The sequence below is a fragment of the Saimiri boliviensis genome, chromosome 13 (assembly GCF_048565385.1).
Source record: "Saimiri boliviensis isolate mSaiBol1 chromosome 13, mSaiBol1.pri, whole genome shotgun sequence".
In the NCBI taxonomy this organism is placed as follows: Eukaryota; Metazoa; Chordata; class Mammalia; order Primates; family Cebidae; genus Saimiri; species Saimiri boliviensis.
The window spans coordinates 67448029-67467795 of NC_133461.1; the positions used below are offsets into that span (position 1 = coordinate 67448029).

Sequence of the window (19767 nt, forward strand, 5' to 3'; positions counted from 1 at the left end):
TATGCACATCATGGAGGGGCTGTTGAAATGCCAGGCCAAACCAGATTTTTGCTAAGACTTACCTCATTAGATATGCCTCCTAGGAAGGCCATGCAATTAACTCATTGCCCAGGGAACTTCCAGACTACTGGAGCCAATCCCACAACAGATCTCATGGCCAGTAAGACTAATCAATCCTAAGCACTCTCCCTCTGGTTTGGATGTCCTGTGGCACCAAGGGGCTGAGGGTACCTTCAGAGGTCAAGAAAATGGACTGGTATGGCAGGCATGTGCCTGCCAGAGGACTTGCCAAGTGGCAAGGCATTCCCATCAATGCCAGGTGCCAGCGTAGTGCAGGGCTGCATTGAGATATACAGCTGCCAGTGAAGAGAAGATGCCCTCTGATTTGCCACTGTGAGCAGACAATACAAAACTCAGTTTGGATTGAGCCGTTTTCATGTCAGGAGAAGCACAGTGTAGCTGCTGACTTCTATGACCATCCTAAGGTAATTCAAAAAGAGTTTTGGGGTTGCACGCAAATAATTTCATTTCTAAATGAATACTGTTTTGGGGTGGGATTTGAGAGAACTTAAGCCACAGTAATTTTTTTCTCCAAAATACAAGTAATTGGCTACAAAGATAATGCATTGTGCTGCATAATCTTCTTGTTAAAAACCAGTGGTAAACTGTATTCTGACTTTCATGTCAGTTAGGCATATAACATGTAGACTTCTTCAATATTCACTAAAAATGACTACCTATGACACATTTGTAGGTTTCGTCCTACAGCATGCATCTTTTGCTTAAATCATGAGAAAAAGTTTTCTACCTTTGCTAACAGAGTTCCTCCTTTGAGTGGTGTCCACAGAAGCTCTAAATTATAAAGGAAACATGCTTATGTCTCTGAAAATGGAAAGTGTGAAATACTGAAAAAATGGAGGAGAATGTTTATGATAAGGAGTTAAAAAAGACACTCCTAACAGTCAAAAACTAAAGAGCTGTTAGTTTAATACAATGCTGTCTTGAGAACAATTACATCTCAGAGAGGGCAGTGGTTATGCTTTTGTTAGTCATGCAGTTTATTAAAATAAAAATGAAATAAAAACATATGTCACCAAAACATATTTGCAGTGATATAAACGGGGGAAGAGGTGATTAAAATGACAGAACAAAGCATGCACAAGTTAAGCACCTTGATGCTAAACTGCCACTGTCAGCTGAAGAGGAAGACATATCCATGCTGAGCATTTTACGGAGCCTAGGCCGAGCGCGCTCGCTTGTTTTAGGAATCTCTTGTCCATCTAAATCATCAAGGGTGGACTGCCTTGAGAACAGCATGGTTGCTTCAGTGTAGCAGCTAGCAGCGCAAACAGTTACAGAAACACAGTGTTAAAACACCAAGTGGTACATCAGGTTACACATGGATCAACTGACCAACACACTGCCATGCAGCAAACCACACGTGACACCACCACCACCGACAAAGAAGGCCACCGCAGCGGGGCTCGGGGACAGGGAGGGGCCTGTGTGCAGGACCTTCAAACACAGGAGTGCTGGATTGTAAAAACATATTGGCTAGTGACACATTACAGAATGGTGCCCTCTGAGTGGGATTAAGAAATAGAAAAATGACAAGTTCCAATATTTTTCTCACAAAGTAAAATTTACATAATTAAACTTCGTAACAGAGGGTTTTTTAAATGAAAGAAAATATGCTTTATTTGGAGCTTGCAGTCCTGAGTTGCGAGCATTTATTAACCAATTCTCTTAAGCAGAAATAACTGCTCACGTAGAATTTATGTAAAAGATTTCAATCTTTTTTTTCTTTTTAACACAGTCTTCAAAATCAGAGAGGAGAAACTCAGGAATGACAGCAAACTGAATTTTGCACCCCATTTTTGGAGTGATATTCAGTTAAGCCAAACGAGATGCTTTGCGTGTAGTAGGGATGCTGGTTTAATATGCCATGTATATAAACCAACATCAGAAATAAAATAAAAGGCTGTAAAGGAAAGAACAAAGGAGTTTGAGCAATGGCAGGGTCATTTTGTCTGTTAACTTTTCACTGTGCCTAATTTTTCTTCTGCATCATGTTTTAGGGCTTGGTGGATGCCATGGTGGCGAGAACCCACTGCCTAAAATCTTCATCTCCTGGTACCCAACGGAGCAGTGAGTGGGGAGGGAGGATGGCAGATTCAAGCCTAGGATGCTTCTAGGGAGGATGCCCCATGAGAGGAAGCACACAGCGGTGTGACCCAGGCATAGTTCCACTTTCCACACAGGATTCAACCCCAAAGAGGGACAGACAACCCAGAGATCCCCTACAGAAAGCAGCTGGAATACTTTATCTTCTAACTTGAGTGCTCGTGGGCTGGCTGACCCAGGGAACAGAAACAGACCCTTAGAGATACAGAATGCCTGATTTCCAGGCTGAACCTGCTAAGCTGAACACTATCATCAAGTGAACTCACTGGGAGAATACTAGGTGCCTGGCCTGCAGAGCCATACACTGTCAGCCAAGGATCCTGGGGCAGAGGCGGAAGGCGTTCAGGATGCAATGACCACTGCAAGCCTGGGAGGAGGGAATTTGAGTTATTCTCTCACGGCACCTGTTAAAAAGTTTTTTATCCCATATGCTGGAGCACAAGGCATAACAGCTCCAGTGGGGCCGGCTGTGCTGCTGTCCATGTCACAGCTATGTGGCCAAGCCAGCGGCAGACAGTGAGGGCAGAGCCTTGAGCGAGCAAAATACTCTCTAGAAGGAGATGGAGGCTGTTTTTTTTCCCCTGACTCCTTTAGATGTCACCATGTCACCATGTTCTGGACAAAATGAGGAGACAATAGCAAGACAAATGAGAGGAAATGAACAAAGTGAGGGCTGGGATGCTGACATTCTAACATCAATTGGCTGTCGGGTTTTAGATGAATCAGTGCTCCTTCCTGGGGCCCCAGTTTTATGTTTTTGAGATGACGAGACTTCACACTTCTGTATTTCATTTAATATTTGCGGAGAGGCAATCTCACAGCCTGTGCAGTCGCCTGAAACTTTGCTCAGGTTTTCTTCATGGGAACTGACGGTTCTAATTCAAAATCCCTGTTTATCTTGTTAACTCTTGGGTGGAGTTCTCAGAAACTACACCATCCCATACAATTGGGTTTCCTGTAGGGCAACTAATAAGTCACCCAATCCGGGACAGTTTAAAAGTGAATAGGAAGGGGAGGAAATGTATTAAAATAGGCCCAGACAGCAGGCCTGAGGGAATGGCTGCCATTACTCCCCTGACGGCCCCCCACTGGAGCCACTTTGAGCACCACTGCAGGAAGACAGGGCAACCCTCGGGGGACAGATTTAAGATAATAATTACCTCCTGGGCCGGCGCGGTGGCTCACGCCTGTAATCCCAGCACTTTGGGAGGCCGAGGCGGGTGGATCACGAGGTCAAGAGATCGAGACCATCCTGGTCAACATCGTGAAACCCCATCTCTACTAAAAATAAAAATTAGCTGGGCATGGTGGCACGTGCCTGTAATCCCAGCTACTCGTGAGGCTGAGGCAGGAGAATTGCCTGAACCCAGGAGGCGGAGGTTGCGGTGAGCCGAGATCGCGCCATTGCACTCCAGCCTGGGTAACGAGCGAAACTCCGTCTCAAAAAAAAAAAAAAAATAATAATAATAATAATAATAATAATAATAATTACCTCCTTTATATCTGGGAATGCCCCTGAGAATGTTGACTAATGTTTTCTGTAGCAATTTAAGCTAACATATTTTCTAGGAAGGTAATGTTATCTGGTTATATAAAGCCGCCATTTACATACGGATTTGAAAGAGACTGTGACTATTCTTCTAAGTCAAAGGGACTACAAATCCACTTACTACATTGCCACCCAGACCCCATCTACTGTCTGCTGAAAGGCAAAATTCATGCCACTGGCCTCAGAGCAGGCGCCCACTGGCCACACCAGGTGAGTGCAACCTTACTGGGGAGTGGCAACCACGTGGCCACCAGACCCTTCCCAATGACGTCCATTGCAGGACCTCTTCTAGGGAGGGTTACTACCTTTCCAACAATCAGCATGGCTTCCTGGAGACTCCAGTGTAGACGAATGATTGTTTGGAGATTTGAAAGTTTCTAAAGCAAAGAACCTAGGAATATGGCTCACTGCAAAAAAGGGCAAGTACGGTAACTCCTTTACTGGCAGCAAGATGGGCCCTATTCTGTCTCCCCTTTCTTTTGGCTGAAAAATAAAATAAAAATACATTGAAACCTAAATTCTAAAGGTGTCGGTTTCCTACTAGTCATTGTATTTACTGAGTGACCATTTTAAAATTGGGAGGATATTTTGACAGTGTTTGTCAAAAAGCAATCGATGGATTTACCCCCTAACTCACAATTTTTCATCATGAATATGGTTTCCTATCTGCAATCTGAGGTCAGATTTAAAGGCAGTTATTCAACTTTATTTTAACCAGTTTTTTTCCTCCTTAATTGTGATTTATAGTATTTCATTTCTTAATGGAGCATATTGTCCATTATTATGCAGTTAAAAGACATAAAGGTGGGATTCACCTATGTTTATTTTATGAAAAATATCTTTTCAATTCGCCTTCAAATATTCTCTGAGGCCATTGATTCAGAGTTTGGTTCTAGAGCAGCTTTTTAAAAGCCAGGTTTATGTGTGATATTCAGGAGGCCTGCAAAACCCTTGAGAGTGTATGAAAAATAATTTGTATCTCTGTATGATTTTTCCCTGTGGGAGACTATATGGCTTCATGAAATTTCAAAAGAAGTTCATTAAAAAATGTCACCAATTACTGTTAGTGTCATCACAAATTAATGAAGAAAGGCTATTTTATTCATTACCCGTTTCACTTGCTGCACTTGGAGATTCAAAAAAACACTCTGTATTATAAAATGAAGTAAGAAGGGAGGTTAAAAAAAGGCATTTGAAAATTTCTACAAATCACATGATGGAGCAGCATATTTTCTTGAAGAAAGATGCAAAGGTGCAATAGTCAAACTTGATGCTACACATGTATATGATCGTATTTTTCACTGCACAGGAAGAAATGATTCCAGTTGAATATGGTCATGACTTCTGTTTAAGTTCACTAGAGCTGTCTGAGTCTTTTATTTTAGAATTTAGAAGTAATAAAGACACAGTTTAAATTAGATCCAGTCCATATTGGATATATACAGAGCAGCACAGTCCAAAGCTGAGAGTAGGGGGATGCATGTGAATGTTATGTAAAAATAAATGAATGAATAAAAGAAACATCATTTGGGACATGTATGTGTAGAGAGTCTCAGCATTCCTTTCATCCTATCATTCTCTTCCTTTTTGAAAAATGGTTGTTTGATCACTAATAATTCCTAAAGTGGGTAGATTTAGAAATTTAGGTTCTCCAATTTCCCTTCATTTACCCTGTGACTAGGAAGCAGCACCAGTCAGCATCTTGAGTGATCACCACATTCGGACAAGTCTTGGCTCTCACCCACCCTGCCGCACAAACCTGTCGGCTTTCACAGACTTGCCCATGCAGGGTCCCTGCAGAATGAAGGGACTATGTAAGAGCTTAGGTAACATGGGCTAGACACGGATTTTAAGTTTCAGCATTAAAATGAATTAAACGCATTGAATTAAATTAAAGAGAGAATGTTTCGGTTTAAATACATTGATCTATTGGTAGGGAGAGAATTGTTGCAATAAAAATGAATTTAATACATCTGAAAGCTTTTAAATAGAATGGTTATAATAGTTTTCAAAAAATAAAAATTAAATTCAAAATAAAGAATGACCTTTTGTCTGAATGGAATCTATCAAAGAGAAAGACAGAAGCTCCCCTTTTGAAGCACTGATTGTGGGAAGTTCTTAGGAAGACACAATGAGACTCTGGTAACACTCACCAATTGAAGGTTACGATATTAAATTTTCTCTCTGTAACTTTTGATTTTACTAGTGGTTTCAGAAATTAATAATTGAAAAACATGCATATTCTTGGGTAGAAAGACACTGAAAAATAAAGTTTTATTATCATAACACATTTTTCTAATAATAATTTTATTCTATGAATTAAAACTTTAAACGGAATCTCAATTAGGAAACGAATATTTGACTTTGAAATCATAAAGAGTTTCTGTACTAAATGTTTCTTCTTTCCACAAAAATATACAGTAATAGATGAAATATTTGTGTCTTTGGAACTCATAAATAAGCAAAGATTATTAACAAATTAAAGGAAAAATGCAGTCTCTTTTATCATCCCTCAAAAGACTCTAAAATAATCAATACCTACTTTAGAAGGGCAGACAGGGATGTATTTATGCACTGTGTAATCTCTACAAATATTACTTCTAATTTAATGTAGGCATGAATATATATATTTTAAATTGGGCTTAGCATACATCTTATTTTAAAATTTGAATTTTTACAAATATATGTATAAATTTTACTGTGTATATATATCACAAAGATCTTTTCATACAAGTAAATATGGATGTGCATTAATAATATTTATTGGGTAGCAAAATAATAGGCATAATTAGAGAGGCTCAAATACAGGAATGCAGCAACAGTTAAACAGCACTTTAGGGTAAAACTTTTTTTTACCCACATCTCCTCGCTTGGTTTATAATTCTTTTTGTTTTGAGACAGAGTCTAGCTCTGTCACCAGGCACCAGGCTGGAGTGCAGTGGCGTGATCTCGGCTCACTGCAACCTCTGCCTCCCGGGTTCAAGCAATTCTCCTGCCTCAGCCTCCCGAGTAGCTGGGACTACAGGCATGTGCCACCATGCCCAGCTAATTTTTTATATTTTAGTAGAGACAGAGTTTCACTATGTTGGCCAGGATGGTCTTGATCTCTTGACCTCATGATCCGCCTGCTTCAGCCTCCCAAAGTGCTGGGATTACAAGCGTGAGCCACCGCGCCCGGCCTGGTTTATAATTCTAATATCCAGTTGTCTATTTTGGGTTTGGTATCAATAAAATGGTCCCAGCTCCTTCTCCTATTTCATCTGGAAATATATCCAGCATTTGTGAAGGATAATTGTTTCTATGAGTCATTAGTGCCTTGCTCTAAAGTGTGACTCTAACATTATCCAGGAGTTTCTGACCAGCAGTCAGAGACACCAATCTCTACTGAACTCCCTAGGGCAAGCATTTTAGGAGGTAATAACCTTATCTCAGTTGTTCCTAGCTCAAACCATTTAGGGGACTACTCTTATCTTTAGATGCCTGTCCAAGAATCAAGCCCAGGGCTTGGCACAGAATAGCTGATTTTCAACATGTTTAATGAAAAAAGAAATGAAGCCTGAATGTTCTCAGTGATACAATTCTTTACCTGTGAAGGTGGCTCTAAGGAGAAATTCATTTGGTCTAGCTCTTCACTCTGAGCAAGTTGATTTTTCCTCATAAGACAGGGTCTTCTGCTTAACTTAGAATCTAGCTCTGCACAATTGTCAGCATCTATCCACACATTGTAATGCAAAGAATTCTGAGGCTTTTCTAGGACAGGCAGTAAGTTGGCCTTTGCAGTGCAGGAAGAGGCAATGAGAGACAGCATACTAGGGTGGTTGAGAACTCAGGTTCTGAGCTAAACCACGTGATTTTGGATTGTGAGTCCACTTTTATATACAACCTAGCTGTGTGACTTTGAGTATGTTTCTTAATCTCTCTGTAACTGAATTCTGTCTTTGCCAAGCAGGGATAATGAGAGCATGCATCTTGTAGGGTCCTAGAGGATAAAATGAGGTAACTCAGTATAGTGCTTAGCATTGGCCCCTGGCGAATCCATTAATACGGTGTCATCTAACAATCCTGTTGTGAAATAATGCATACAATAGTAAACTCAGAGAAGATGGAAGCTAACAGAATCCTTTTTGGGAATTTGTATTATAAACCTTAAGGTAACACTGCTGAAGGGAAAGATCAAGGATAGAAACAGAAGTAGAAGACGCTAGTGTAGAAGACATTTTGTGAAGCAGCTATTTTGAAAAGCACTAAAGATGTAGCCCTTGATACAAGTAATCACTTTGGGGTTGGGAGGGATCATTCTTCCTTACCTCCAGCTTGAAAATCTCTATAGTGTGCCTTTGGGCCATATGGGTATAGCTAATAGTGTCTTACTGATATCTACTTTTATCTGGTTCCTTCTAGACGAGGACAATATTCCTTTTAGTTTGCTGTACAGATGGAGACAGCTAGGACTGGGGTCCATGCATGGTTTTGATTAACTTTCGCCTCACACATTCATTTCTTATATTTAATGACATCCACCTCATTTGCCTTTGTCAAAAGTAAACCCATTGTTAGAACGTGAAATACCTGGAGATACTGTCATGTGAATCTAAACTATCCATCCTGTGGGCTGTCTGTGCACCTGAAGCAGCTCTGGGATGCTCGTCAATGGTGTCCAGCCCCGACTCTCTGGAAAGGTTCATGATGTGGTTCTGATAGTACATGTGGATGCTCTCCCGAGTTGGAACATTGCCCTGAGGAGATGGAGACACAGTTCTTATGGAGGAACCTGCCTGCATAGCTACACGGCCTTTCTCAACGCAGACAGTTTTTCATACCCATTCATGCCTGGATAAGGATTAGGACGATGCTAGGCAAGTGGGGATTGATGTCAACTCATTTAATAAGTGGTTTCCAATATTACTAGTTAGATCTAAGTAAATGTCTTCTTATGGGTGGACAATTTTTCTAAATCACAGTAACTTTTCAAGAAATGAACTATTATTTTTAGATACAATCTTGAAACCGTGTATTGTGTTATTCTGCATATGTCCTACTTTATAAAAAAGTTTCAGATCAAATTTTCCAGACTTCAATGTGCAGGAGGGAGACAAAAAACCAAAAAAATGCTTGCTACATTTTCTAGACTAAAACTATAATTCTCTATTAGATACAGGAATACAGAACCAGGACAAAGTCTGTACTCCTGCAAACTGTGGTGAGGGGAGCGATAGGGTGAATAAAAGTTGCCACGATCCTGTGACATGTGTGTGTGTATACAGGTGCATGTGCATGTACATTTGATTATTTTAATTCTAGTGTTGAATAAATTTAAATATACAGAAAAGCAAAGGGGTTATGCAAAAATTGCCTGAAAAGAAAGGATTTTGTCTTATCCTACCTGGAATTTTGGACATTGACTTTTCATCTCTTCTTAATGTGGGAAGAAGCAAAAAGAATTACATCAACAGTGTTACCTTCTTAATTTCTCTGGTCAGCATGCATCGTTCAATTCTTAGAACTGTAGATATATCAATATGCTCCCTTGAAATGGAATTAAGCCAAGTAGTAAAACTGTCCACTGTTGCCAGAAATAAGACCCAGGTAAACTTCAAAATATTAAATATCCTCTTGATGATATTATCTAGGAGGAAGAAAAGCAACGAGATTTTAAGGGAAGAAAATACCATTGACTTTGCTTTTGTGTAACACAGGGATGTTTTACAAAGTCTGACCCAGCTCTTGCCCTGCACATGTAATACCAAGGATGAGGAACTTTATGATGGTCCACTTTCACTTACTGAATATTAACTGCATTTTCTCTTCTTTCTGATTTTCTTCATGACATTTTCTCTAGCTTACTTACATAATACGTGTATGTAGTGGCATCTGATGTTCTGTGTGAGACTGTTTCCCACCTGGGCTGTCACTGCCCTGGCAACACCCAAACCTCCTCCATGGAGACATGAATCATGTGCACTCACCAACAGGGAAAATGAGGCTTCGAGTTTAACCACAGGGACAGTAGGGCACAGGGGTTAAGAGCACATATTGGGATTCACTCAGGGTGGCTGGCAAAATATTAGGGAAATGTTAGGGAAAGTTGTAGATTATAGTCTCAATTTTTTTGGAAGTCTGAAAAGTTTTCATTGAATGGGCTGAAGGCAGTCAGTTCTTACATTAGAACTTTGTCATAGGGTAAAATTAGGATAATAAAGCTTCCCCAGTGAAGTCTGTTTATCTCACATCCCTTTGTCTTTAACTGTTTACTCATGTAAACTTTGTGCTGGATGGTCCTCTCAGGGGAAGGTTGAAGAGGAATTACCTGTTAATGGTGTTTATTCTGGGCCTCGGAACCAAGACCTTTTATCATTCATAAAAGCACTCCTTTAACCATGTTAATTATCCACAAACATGTTGACTTAGAACCTCTGTTACTAAATCTATATTGAATTAATGTGAAGGGGAGCAGCATGATTGTCAGTTAGCTGCAATCATCTTAGGAAAGCAGCTGATGACCATCCCTAGCCCACTCAGATTCACTGTACTCTGGTGTGTGTTAGCACATTTTATCCATCCGTCATTGAGTCAGGGTCTGCAGGACAGACCTCCCCAAGTGGTGATCAACATCCCAGGTGGTGACCCCGACATGACAGTTATCACAGCTGGCACCTGAACAGGGACACCAATGTGACTGATGCCACAGCTGGTGCTCCAACGTGAGGAGACCCAACAGAGAACATCTCAGGTAGTGACCCCAATGTGATACTCATCACAAGCACACACTCTGGATTGAGACTCCTTGGGTTCAAATCCCAACCCTACCCTTTAGTGGTTGTATAGGCTTCCTTAATACAACCAAGAGATTAAGTTGGTTAATCTGTCTCTGCCTCAGTTCCCTGTTTTGAGAGGGTTAAACAAGTTACTATGCCCCAAACTCTTGAAAAAGTGCCTGAGAGACAAGACATGTGATCTGAAGTGTTGGTTGCTGCTCTGGTGTGAGGCTTTGGAGCAATAATAGAGTGTCCAGGTCCACATGTATGTGTGTCCAATTACCTAGAGATGGAAGCCTGGGTTTGAGGACTGACATGGTGGAGGGCATTAGGTGGCCTTCAGTAAGTCTCCTTTCATGCCAGCTGAGGGCAGGCTTGGGAGTATTTGTGTGGGGAGACAAAGAGCCTGACACCTGGCCTGCTGATAGATACCTGCACAGCTGCTCTAAAGCAGACGAGGAAATGGCATGATTAGAGGGCTAGAGAGAACTGAGTTCATTTCACTTGGAGGCTTTTATTTTGCCTTTTTTTGTCCTGCATAAAGATACCTTCCCCCAAACCACATACTATGAGAAGCCCAAATGGCACTGTGACAAATGGACCGGGAGTTAGAAGACAGGGGTTCTATCTCTAACTCTGTTACTTATCTGTGGAATCCAGAACAAGTCACAAACTCACTGCAGCTTGGTTTTCCCCTCCTAATGAAGAGGTTGGCCCTGACTTTCTAGAATATCTCTAATTTCCCCAGTCCTATTTACCTCCTCCTTTCTGTGTTTTTTAAAATTACTTGCCAGTATTTTTGTGTGTGTGCCTCCATTCTGATGGCTTCTATGGCATATTAAGAATTTTCTCCCTAAAAGCCTCTTTCATAGGTGCTTGCATAAAGGAATTTACAAAACAACTCTCATTCAACATTTTATCCAACTGCGTAAAGTCCAGACCTGCTTTTAGGAGTTATTTTGCAATCTCAGTGGAGATGAGATTCCAAGGGATACTGATTATTTAGTCATAGTCTAGAAAGCAGTGTTCAGTTCACAATTTTTCAGGCAGCCTTCCATTATATACCATCTGAACAGGTATCATTTTCAAAGTTCCCACAGCTAATATTTGTTTTTATTATGCTACCTGGTCCATCAGATTTCTTTTTGATTGGTTCATCCTCTCGGTCTTCCCATTCCACAGGACCTGCCAAATGTGTTCAATACACGTGAGTTAAATTCCATTTAGAATAAATTAAATGCCAATATTATTCTTCTAGATTAAAAGGAATTTTGTAATTAACTCTAGGACATTCTGCCTATTTTAAGAGTTCCTGGGGAAAAAGTTGTTAGAATTCATAGCTCTTAGATTATTTTACTCTGTGCCTGCATAACAATTATGTAAACCAAGGATGAGTAAAATGCATTTGCTGGTGGGTACTGGCCAGTAATGGCGGGCTGTTATCAAATGGTCTGTGGGTTCAGACTGGTGTTTATATTTTTAATAGTTGAAAAAATCTGAAGGAGAATAATATTTGGTACATGTGAAAATTATGTGAAATTCGAATTTAACAGTCATGCTCATTTGTCTATATATTATCTATAGCTGCTTTTGCTCTATAATGGCAGATTTGAGTTGCAACAGAGACTTCATGAATAGTAAACTTTAAAATGTTTACTATCAGTGCTGGGTGCAGTGGCTCACTACTGTAGTCCCAGCAGCACTTTGGGAGGCTGAGGTGAGAAGATAGTTTGAGCCCAGGAGTTTGAGACCAGCCTGGGCAACATGGTAAGACCTCATCTCTACAGAAAATCAAAACATTAGCTGGGTGTGGTGGTGTGCACCTGTAGTCCCAGCTATTTGGGAGGCTGAGGTGGGAGGATTGCTTGATCTGGGAGATGGAGACTAAAGTGAACCACTGCACTCCAGCCTGGGCAAAGAAGACCTTGTCTAAAATAAATAAATAAATAAATGAAATATTTCCTGTAAGGTCCTTTTACAGAAAAGGTTTGTCATATCTTAAATGACATTATAGGATTTCATTTCATTTCATATCCTCTCATTGAAGGCTAAAATGGTCAGATATAACAAATAACAGAGCAGGATAGCCAGTTAAATTTGAATGTAAGATAAACAAGAAATTTTAAATTTAAGAAAATTTTAAAATATATTTAGGAAAGATAAGTGCAGATTCCTTACAAGCACATATCGTGTCATGGTAAAGTCTGGGATTCTGGTGTACCCATCATCAAACAGCAGACATTGTACCCAACCAGTAAGTTTTCAACCCTCAACCCCCCTCCCCAACTCTCTCATATTTCATAATCTCCAGTGTCTATGACTCCCCTCTGTATGCCCATGAGCATCCATTTTTTAATTCTCACTGATAAGTGAGAACATGAGGTATTTGACTTTCTGTTTCTGCGCTTAGGATAATAGCCTCCAATTCCACCCATGTCGCTGCAAAATACATGATTTCATTCATTTTTATGGCTGAGTAGTATTCCATGACATATACACGTATCACATTTTCTTTATCCAGTCCTTCACTGATGGACATTTAGGTCGATCACATATTTATGCATTGTAAAATAGTGCTGCAATAAACATATGAGTGCAGGTACCTTTTTGATATAATGATTTTCTTCCTTGTGAATATATACGTAGTAGTAGGACTGCTGGATTCAAGGGTGGTTCTATGTTTAGTTCTTTAAGAAATCTTGTATTTTTAAGAAATCTTTTTAAGAAATCTTCTATTTTAAAGTATAAGTATGTTCCATGAAATATGTCCAGATTATACTCTCTCTCTCTCTCTCCATATATATATATATATATATATATATATATATATATATATATAATATGTTTCCTGGGCTTCATATACATATATGAAGCCCAGTTTGAGTTTTTAAGATAGAAAATAATGCTTCTATCTATCTATCTATCTATCTATCTATCTATCTATAGAGTATGTGTGTATATATATATATATATATATATAGAGAGAGAGAGAGAGAGAGAGAGAGAGAGAGAGAGTGAGAGCCGGGTCTTGCTCTGTTGTCCAGGTTGGAGTGCAGTGGTGTGATCATAGCTCACTGCACAATTGACCTCCAGGGCCCAAGTGATCCTCCCTTCTCAGCCTCCCAAGTTGCTAGGGCTACAAGTGCACACCACACCCGACTACATTAAGAAAAAATCTTTTTAGAGATATTGCCCAAGCTGGTCTCAAACTCCTGGCCTCAAGTGATCCTTCTACCTCAGCCTCCCAAGTTGCTGAGATTACAGATGTGTGTTACCACACCCAGCTAATTTTTGTGTTTTTAGTAGAGATGGGGTTTCATCATATTGGCCAGGCTGGTCTTGAACTCCTGACCTCATGATCCGCCAACCTCGGCCTCCCAAAGTTCTGGAATGACAGGCATGAGCCACCACACCTGGCTGAGAGAAGTTCTTAAAAGCAAGACAGAAACCTAGAAATTGCAAGGGGAAATATAGACCCATTTGATATCAGAAAAAAACTAAAAATTGCCTAAATCACATGTACCATAAACTAAATCAAAATATAAGCCTTGGGTTGGACAAAATATTTGAAACACATAAAAGGGGGATAAGAAGTCTGACATGTAAATAGCACAAATTGATAAGAAAAGAACAAACAAGCGATGGAACAGCGTGGGGAAATGCTTAAACCTTAGACTTGAAAACGAAAACTCACCAACAAAATGTGCAATAAAAATGCTCAGTTTAACTGGTTAAGAATTCAACTATATTCAAATGAAAATAAAAGCCATTTGTCATCCCTAGAAAAAAAATGATAAAAAGAGCAGTACAACCCTGTGGTGTGAGGCTAAAGGAAATTGGACACCCTTGACCCTCACATGGAGGAGAGCGAAGTCCTAAAACACTTCAGAAAAATATCTGTGAAAATAAAAAGAGGCACACTCTGTCAGTAATCTCACTTTTGAGAATATGTTCTGTGGAAAATTCATGTTCTTCCTAAGCTTTGTTAAGCATTTAAACACAAACATGTCTTACTACATAGAAATGTTTGTGCAATGGTATTTATTATGGCATTGTTCATTGTGGCAAAAATCCGGAAGCAACTTTATGTCCATTAAGGATGGAAGGGTTGAATAAATTATGCATATCTGCACTATAGAATATTTTGCAACTATTAAAGAATAATGATATGACTTAATAAATAATTGGAGAAATGTTCATGACATTGGCAATGAAAATGCAAGAGTAATTTGAGGAGTGTGAACTTACTTTTGAAACAAAAAAGCAGTAAAGGAAACCACCTGCATACTCATGTCTGCATGTGAGAAAGGAAGTGAAGTGAACACAATATACTGTTAGGATGTGTAACCTTAGAGGACAGGATTTGAGATGACTGGGTTTGGGCAGATTATACATCTACCTCTTTACTGCTTGACTTGTTGTGGCAATTATGTATTAATTTTGTCTTCTTAAATTTAGCAATAAAGTAAGATCATGTTACTAGGATGTATTGGTGGAAGAAGGGTCAAAAAGAAGAGATTTTGCAATTAGAGTTCTATTAAAAATTTCTTTTCCTTTTTATTTTTTAATGCCTTTTAAATTTCACAAGCCATCTATGGATGCATTTCCTTTGTAAAGAAACAAAATATAGGCCAGGCATGGTGGCTCATGCCTGTAATCTCAACATTTTGGGAAGCTGAGGTGGACAGACTCCAGCACTTTGGAAAGCTAAAGTGGATGGATCACTTGAGTTCAGGAGTTCGAGACCAACCTGGCCAACATGGTGAAACCCCGTCTCTACTGAAAATACAAAATTAAGCCAGGTGTGGTGGCATGTGCCTGTAGTCCCAGCTACTCAGGACACTGAGGCACAAAAATCGTTTGAACCCCGGAGGCGGAGGTTGCAGTGAGCTGAGATTGCACCACCGCACTCCAGCCAAAATATAACAGATGAAAGTTATCTTTAATCATGCCACTTAACCTCCACTTTCTCAAGAAGTAACTGCTGTAATTAATAAGATGAGTGAATATTCCTCCTGATCTTTCTCTTGCTTTTATAAGCTAGTATATGCACACATTAAAAATGCAAAATACTGTCTTGAGGTACTATTCTGACTTCATTTCTTTCATTGTTTCATTTTGTGCGAGCCATTTGCAATGTATTGTTTTTCACTTAATAATATCAGGAATTGTTCTCCATGCCAGCTCAAAGCTATCCATCTCAATTTTAAACTACTGAATAACATTCCATAATACATTGGTAACACAATTTATTTAGCTCTTCTTCTTTATGTGGGCATTTAGGATGTTACCAAATTTTTTTGTTATTAACAAATAGCGTCTGATGAATGTTCTTAGACATGTGTGTTTGTACACATATGCAAGTATTGCGATAGGCTAAGTCAAACACCTAGGTATGGGACTGATCTATAGTATAATATGTAACATTTGAGCTTTTAGCAGATAATGACACAGCACTCTTCAAAGTAGATATACTACTTCACAACACAATTCATGGTATATGTGAGTACTGATCTTCCCACCAGCTCCCAGGCACTGATATTATCCAAGGTTGAGCTTCCTGTCAATCCAATGGGTTAAGAAACAGTATGTCAAAATAGTTCATTTGTCTTTCTTGTATTATACTGAGCATCTTTTTTCCATTTTTGTTTTCTGCTCTGTGAATTGTTTTTCGTAACCTCTCATTGATTGAATTGAATTTTTCTTTTCTTGATTTCTAGCCGTTCTTAACATATATAGAATATTCATCTTTAATCTGATATGTACAATAAAATATTGCTCCTGAGTGAACGACCTGCACTTCAACTTTGCTTTTGATGTTTTATTGTTATAGTTTGAAATATTTTTACCCTTAGAGATGTGTTTGTTTCCAAATACATTGGTATAATGCTGAATATATGTTCTTTCTGTTTGCTTGTTTGTTTCTGAGTATTCAGTGTGCTTTCCTCTTTTTCTTGATTAAATTGTAAACGTTTCATTTTTCTTATTTCCTTGTTCTAAGAACAATTTTTAACTTAATGATCAGGTTATGTCTTGTATTTTTTTAAATTACTTAATATCCACATAAAAATAGTTTTCTTCTACTTTTTGGGAGTTCATTTGCACCTCTCTTTTTTTTTCCTACTTAAAAATATATATCTTAAATTTGTGCTTTAATTTATTCCAAGTGTCAGAAATGGCCAATTAAAGACAAATTAAAACTCTTGGCATTCTTCGGATCTTAATCCCTCAGCAGTTTTTGTGCTTTGCAGACAAGCCTGGGGAGTGCAGCCTGAAACCTGCTACACCCACTGCAGCCACCCACCCACCACTCACCCTCCTTGGATCCTTTCCGCCTTTGTTTTCGTTCTTCTCTTGCAGACCTTTTTTTCTCTTTGTGTCTCTGTCGGAGTGCCGTTTTAGGATCAGTAATCCAGGCTTGATAAACAAACTGAAGAGAGAAAGTTCCATTATCTTCTGACCTTTTAATAATTTGAAATTAAAAAAAGGGAGCTACACCAAGCATTCTGACTTTTGAAATAATTTTTCCTCCCAACACAAACTAAACACCCCTGTGCTATTTTTATTATCATGAAATTCAATATTTTTTAAAGACAACAGATGTTGTAGTAATATATTTCATCTGGCTTCACAGATATCATGAGATAAACTTTGGACATAGCATACAAACCATCATTTTTCCCAAGTCCCTGCACCTCAGCACCATTGTGATACTTCTTACTGAAGCTTTTGTACTGTACACAATAGGAATAAGCTGGAAGCCTCATCCAGTATTAGTAGGGTAGTTTCTCCCATCACAAATAAACTTTGGAGTCAAAAGCAAAATAACATCTTTAATAGTCTTATTTACTTTGGGAAAATAGTTTTGCACATCTGATACTCTCCCTTCTGAATAACAGCTATTACCAGCGACTTGAGAAAGGGATGTGTAAATTGATTAGTACTTTGCGAGAAAAAAAAAAGTGATATTAAAGTTAAGGAGTTATTCCAGAGTAGCATGAAAGAAAAACTGTGGGGCTTTTGGTTGCCTTTTGTCATTTTCATTCAAGAGCAGAAAATAGTTTATTAGTACAGTATAACTGATAACCAGGAAAGAGCAATTGTGAACGGCCCCCCGACCAAGAGTCTCCCAAATCATGCAGAAAGATCAAAAAGAAGACCTTGATAGAAAAAGACATCTAGCAACATGAAGCCAAGCAGGCATGCTTCTCATGCACCACAAACACACCTGGGTCTCAGGGAAGCTGGGATTTCCATTATGGTGATAAAGTTAAATAAATGTTTTCTGGGAGCTCTTTAAACCCAGATCTTTTCATCTTATTCTATATTATTTTCAGATTTCTGAAATCTTTTAAAAACACAGCATAAGCAAACCAGTGGCATTGTGAAGTCAGTAGAAAGTAAAAAGAGATTCAACTGTTCCACATATGGAAATGGCAGGGTCATAGGTTATTACAATAGAAAAACTGTTGCTTTTTTTCTCACTGGTAGAAATCTGAATTTTATGCTAAATTAAACAAATGCAACATGTGTATTATTTCTGAATAACAAATTCTAGGAGGCAAAAATTTCTTCTATTTTATGCCAAAAGCATATTTTAAACAATAGGAAGATGAACTGGAATTTGCAGGAGAAGGACTGAATAAAGGAATTTTTGGTAGATGTTCATGGCTACGTTAGTTGGGAATTCTATCAAGAATATGTTTGCAGCAGAGTACATTAATAAGCAAACTTGCTTCAGCACAATACTGGTTGTTTTAAAAGAATCTGATTATTAAATGTAAGAAATTTTCAGGTTTAAAAGCAACATACAGTGACATTTCCTTTAAAAAAAGTGTTATCGCAATATTGCTTTTAGATAAGGCACGAATCCCAAAAATAGAAAACAAAAAAGTAATTGAGGATTTGTGAACATAAGAGGAGCATGAGTTGAGTAATTCTTTTTCTCTGAAGAAAAAGAAAACTGGGAGGAAAAGGAGAGAAGAAAAGGGATGTGAAGGGTGGAATCGAAGAAGTCTTGTAGAAAGGATGGGTGCCATTAACATTTTGGCTTATAAAAGGGCACTCCTGGCTCAACAAAGCATCCCTAAAGAAGAGGCACGTCAGTGCTGCCTCACTGTCATGGGAATAGAGGTATGCCAACATCAGGGAACACGGAGCGAGGAGAGTCATAGGGTAATTCCTTATTCATAGGTAAATGATCTTAACTTTGATGTTTTGAAATAGAAACATTTTACAGTTCCAGGAATTATTAATAAGGGTTAGAAAAATGTTGACAATGAAGAGGAGGGGGAAAGGTCCCAATCCTTACTGAGTCAAGAAATGGAAGGCTCTTACCGAACTTCCCAATTCTTACTTTGCAGCTGCACCTGTCAGCCAGCTGGATGGGCCTCCCTGGAAAATCAGACACAAGCTCCACAAACCAGGAGTAGAAAAAGACATGGAAATTTACATGAAAGACCTCTGAGCTCTCCAGACAGCTGCTACCAGTAGTATGCATTCCTGACTTTATCTTAAATTTTACCATATATATCAGGGGAAAATAGGATTCACTTTACTAACAACTTATTATGCAAAAATCCACTTATTCTTTAAGATGGGAAGAGCTTTATTGAAGTGGACATCCTTAACTGAAATAGGTGAAGTTTCATCATCTGTCCTTTGATTCAGGTATGGTCTAGCACCTTCTTTATGTTGTCTGTAAGATTATATATATATATATATATATATATATATATATATATATAATATATATATACACACATATATATATTTAAACTAAGATGGGGATAGCTACGTTGTAATCTTTCATTTAAATAAATTTTTAAATATGAGTTGAGAAAGTCATATGGTAGTCATATAAAAGAAAAGGAAAAGAATTGGGGGAATCAGAAATGGTAAATGCACTACAAATTAGGATCCTGGCATTTTAAAAATAAAAGGAACCTAGAGGTGTGGATGCTGCTACTCAAGGCAGAGCCACGGTTGTGCTTCACATGAGATCTTGAGGGAAATGCACAATTTGAGGTCCCATAGGACCTGCTGACTCAGAATACGCATTTAAATAAAATCCCAGGGTGAAATGTGAGAAGCACTGGTCTACATCACTATTGAACTATGAGGGACATACAGACCAAAGCATTGCAGTGGCTGCCCCAGCTGAATTCAGGAGAAAGGGGTTTCTATAAAACGTAAGACTAGGAATTCGTTATTAGTGGTTTTTCATAACAAAGTGACTACAACATAGGTAGGTGAATAACTTCAATTGTGCTTTAGATT

General features: G+C 38.8%; 1 protein-coding gene across 5 annotated transcripts in view; it reads right to left on the reverse strand.

Annotated features, from left to right (window-relative positions):
- PIEZO2 (piezo type mechanosensitive ion channel component 2) overlaps positions 1-19767 on the reverse strand; it is a 442776-nt gene that overhangs the window by 36085 nt on the left and 386924 nt on the right. For 4 of the 5 annotated variants that reach the window (XM_074383781.1, XM_074383780.1, XM_003924854.4 and 1 more), the window contains 4 exons: positions 16804-16918; positions 11614-11673; positions 9193-9359; positions 8303-8469 (listed from right to left, as the gene is read on the reverse strand). In XM_074383781.1, coding sequence (XP_074239882.1) covers positions 8303-8469; positions 9193-9359; positions 11614-11673; positions 16804-16918 — 509 coding nt within the window. Of the gene's footprint in view, positions 1-1171; positions 1337-8302; positions 8470-9192; positions 9360-11613; positions 11674-16803; positions 16919-19767 lie in introns of all 5 variants that reach the window. The other variant, XM_074383783.1, reaches the window with a different exon arrangement.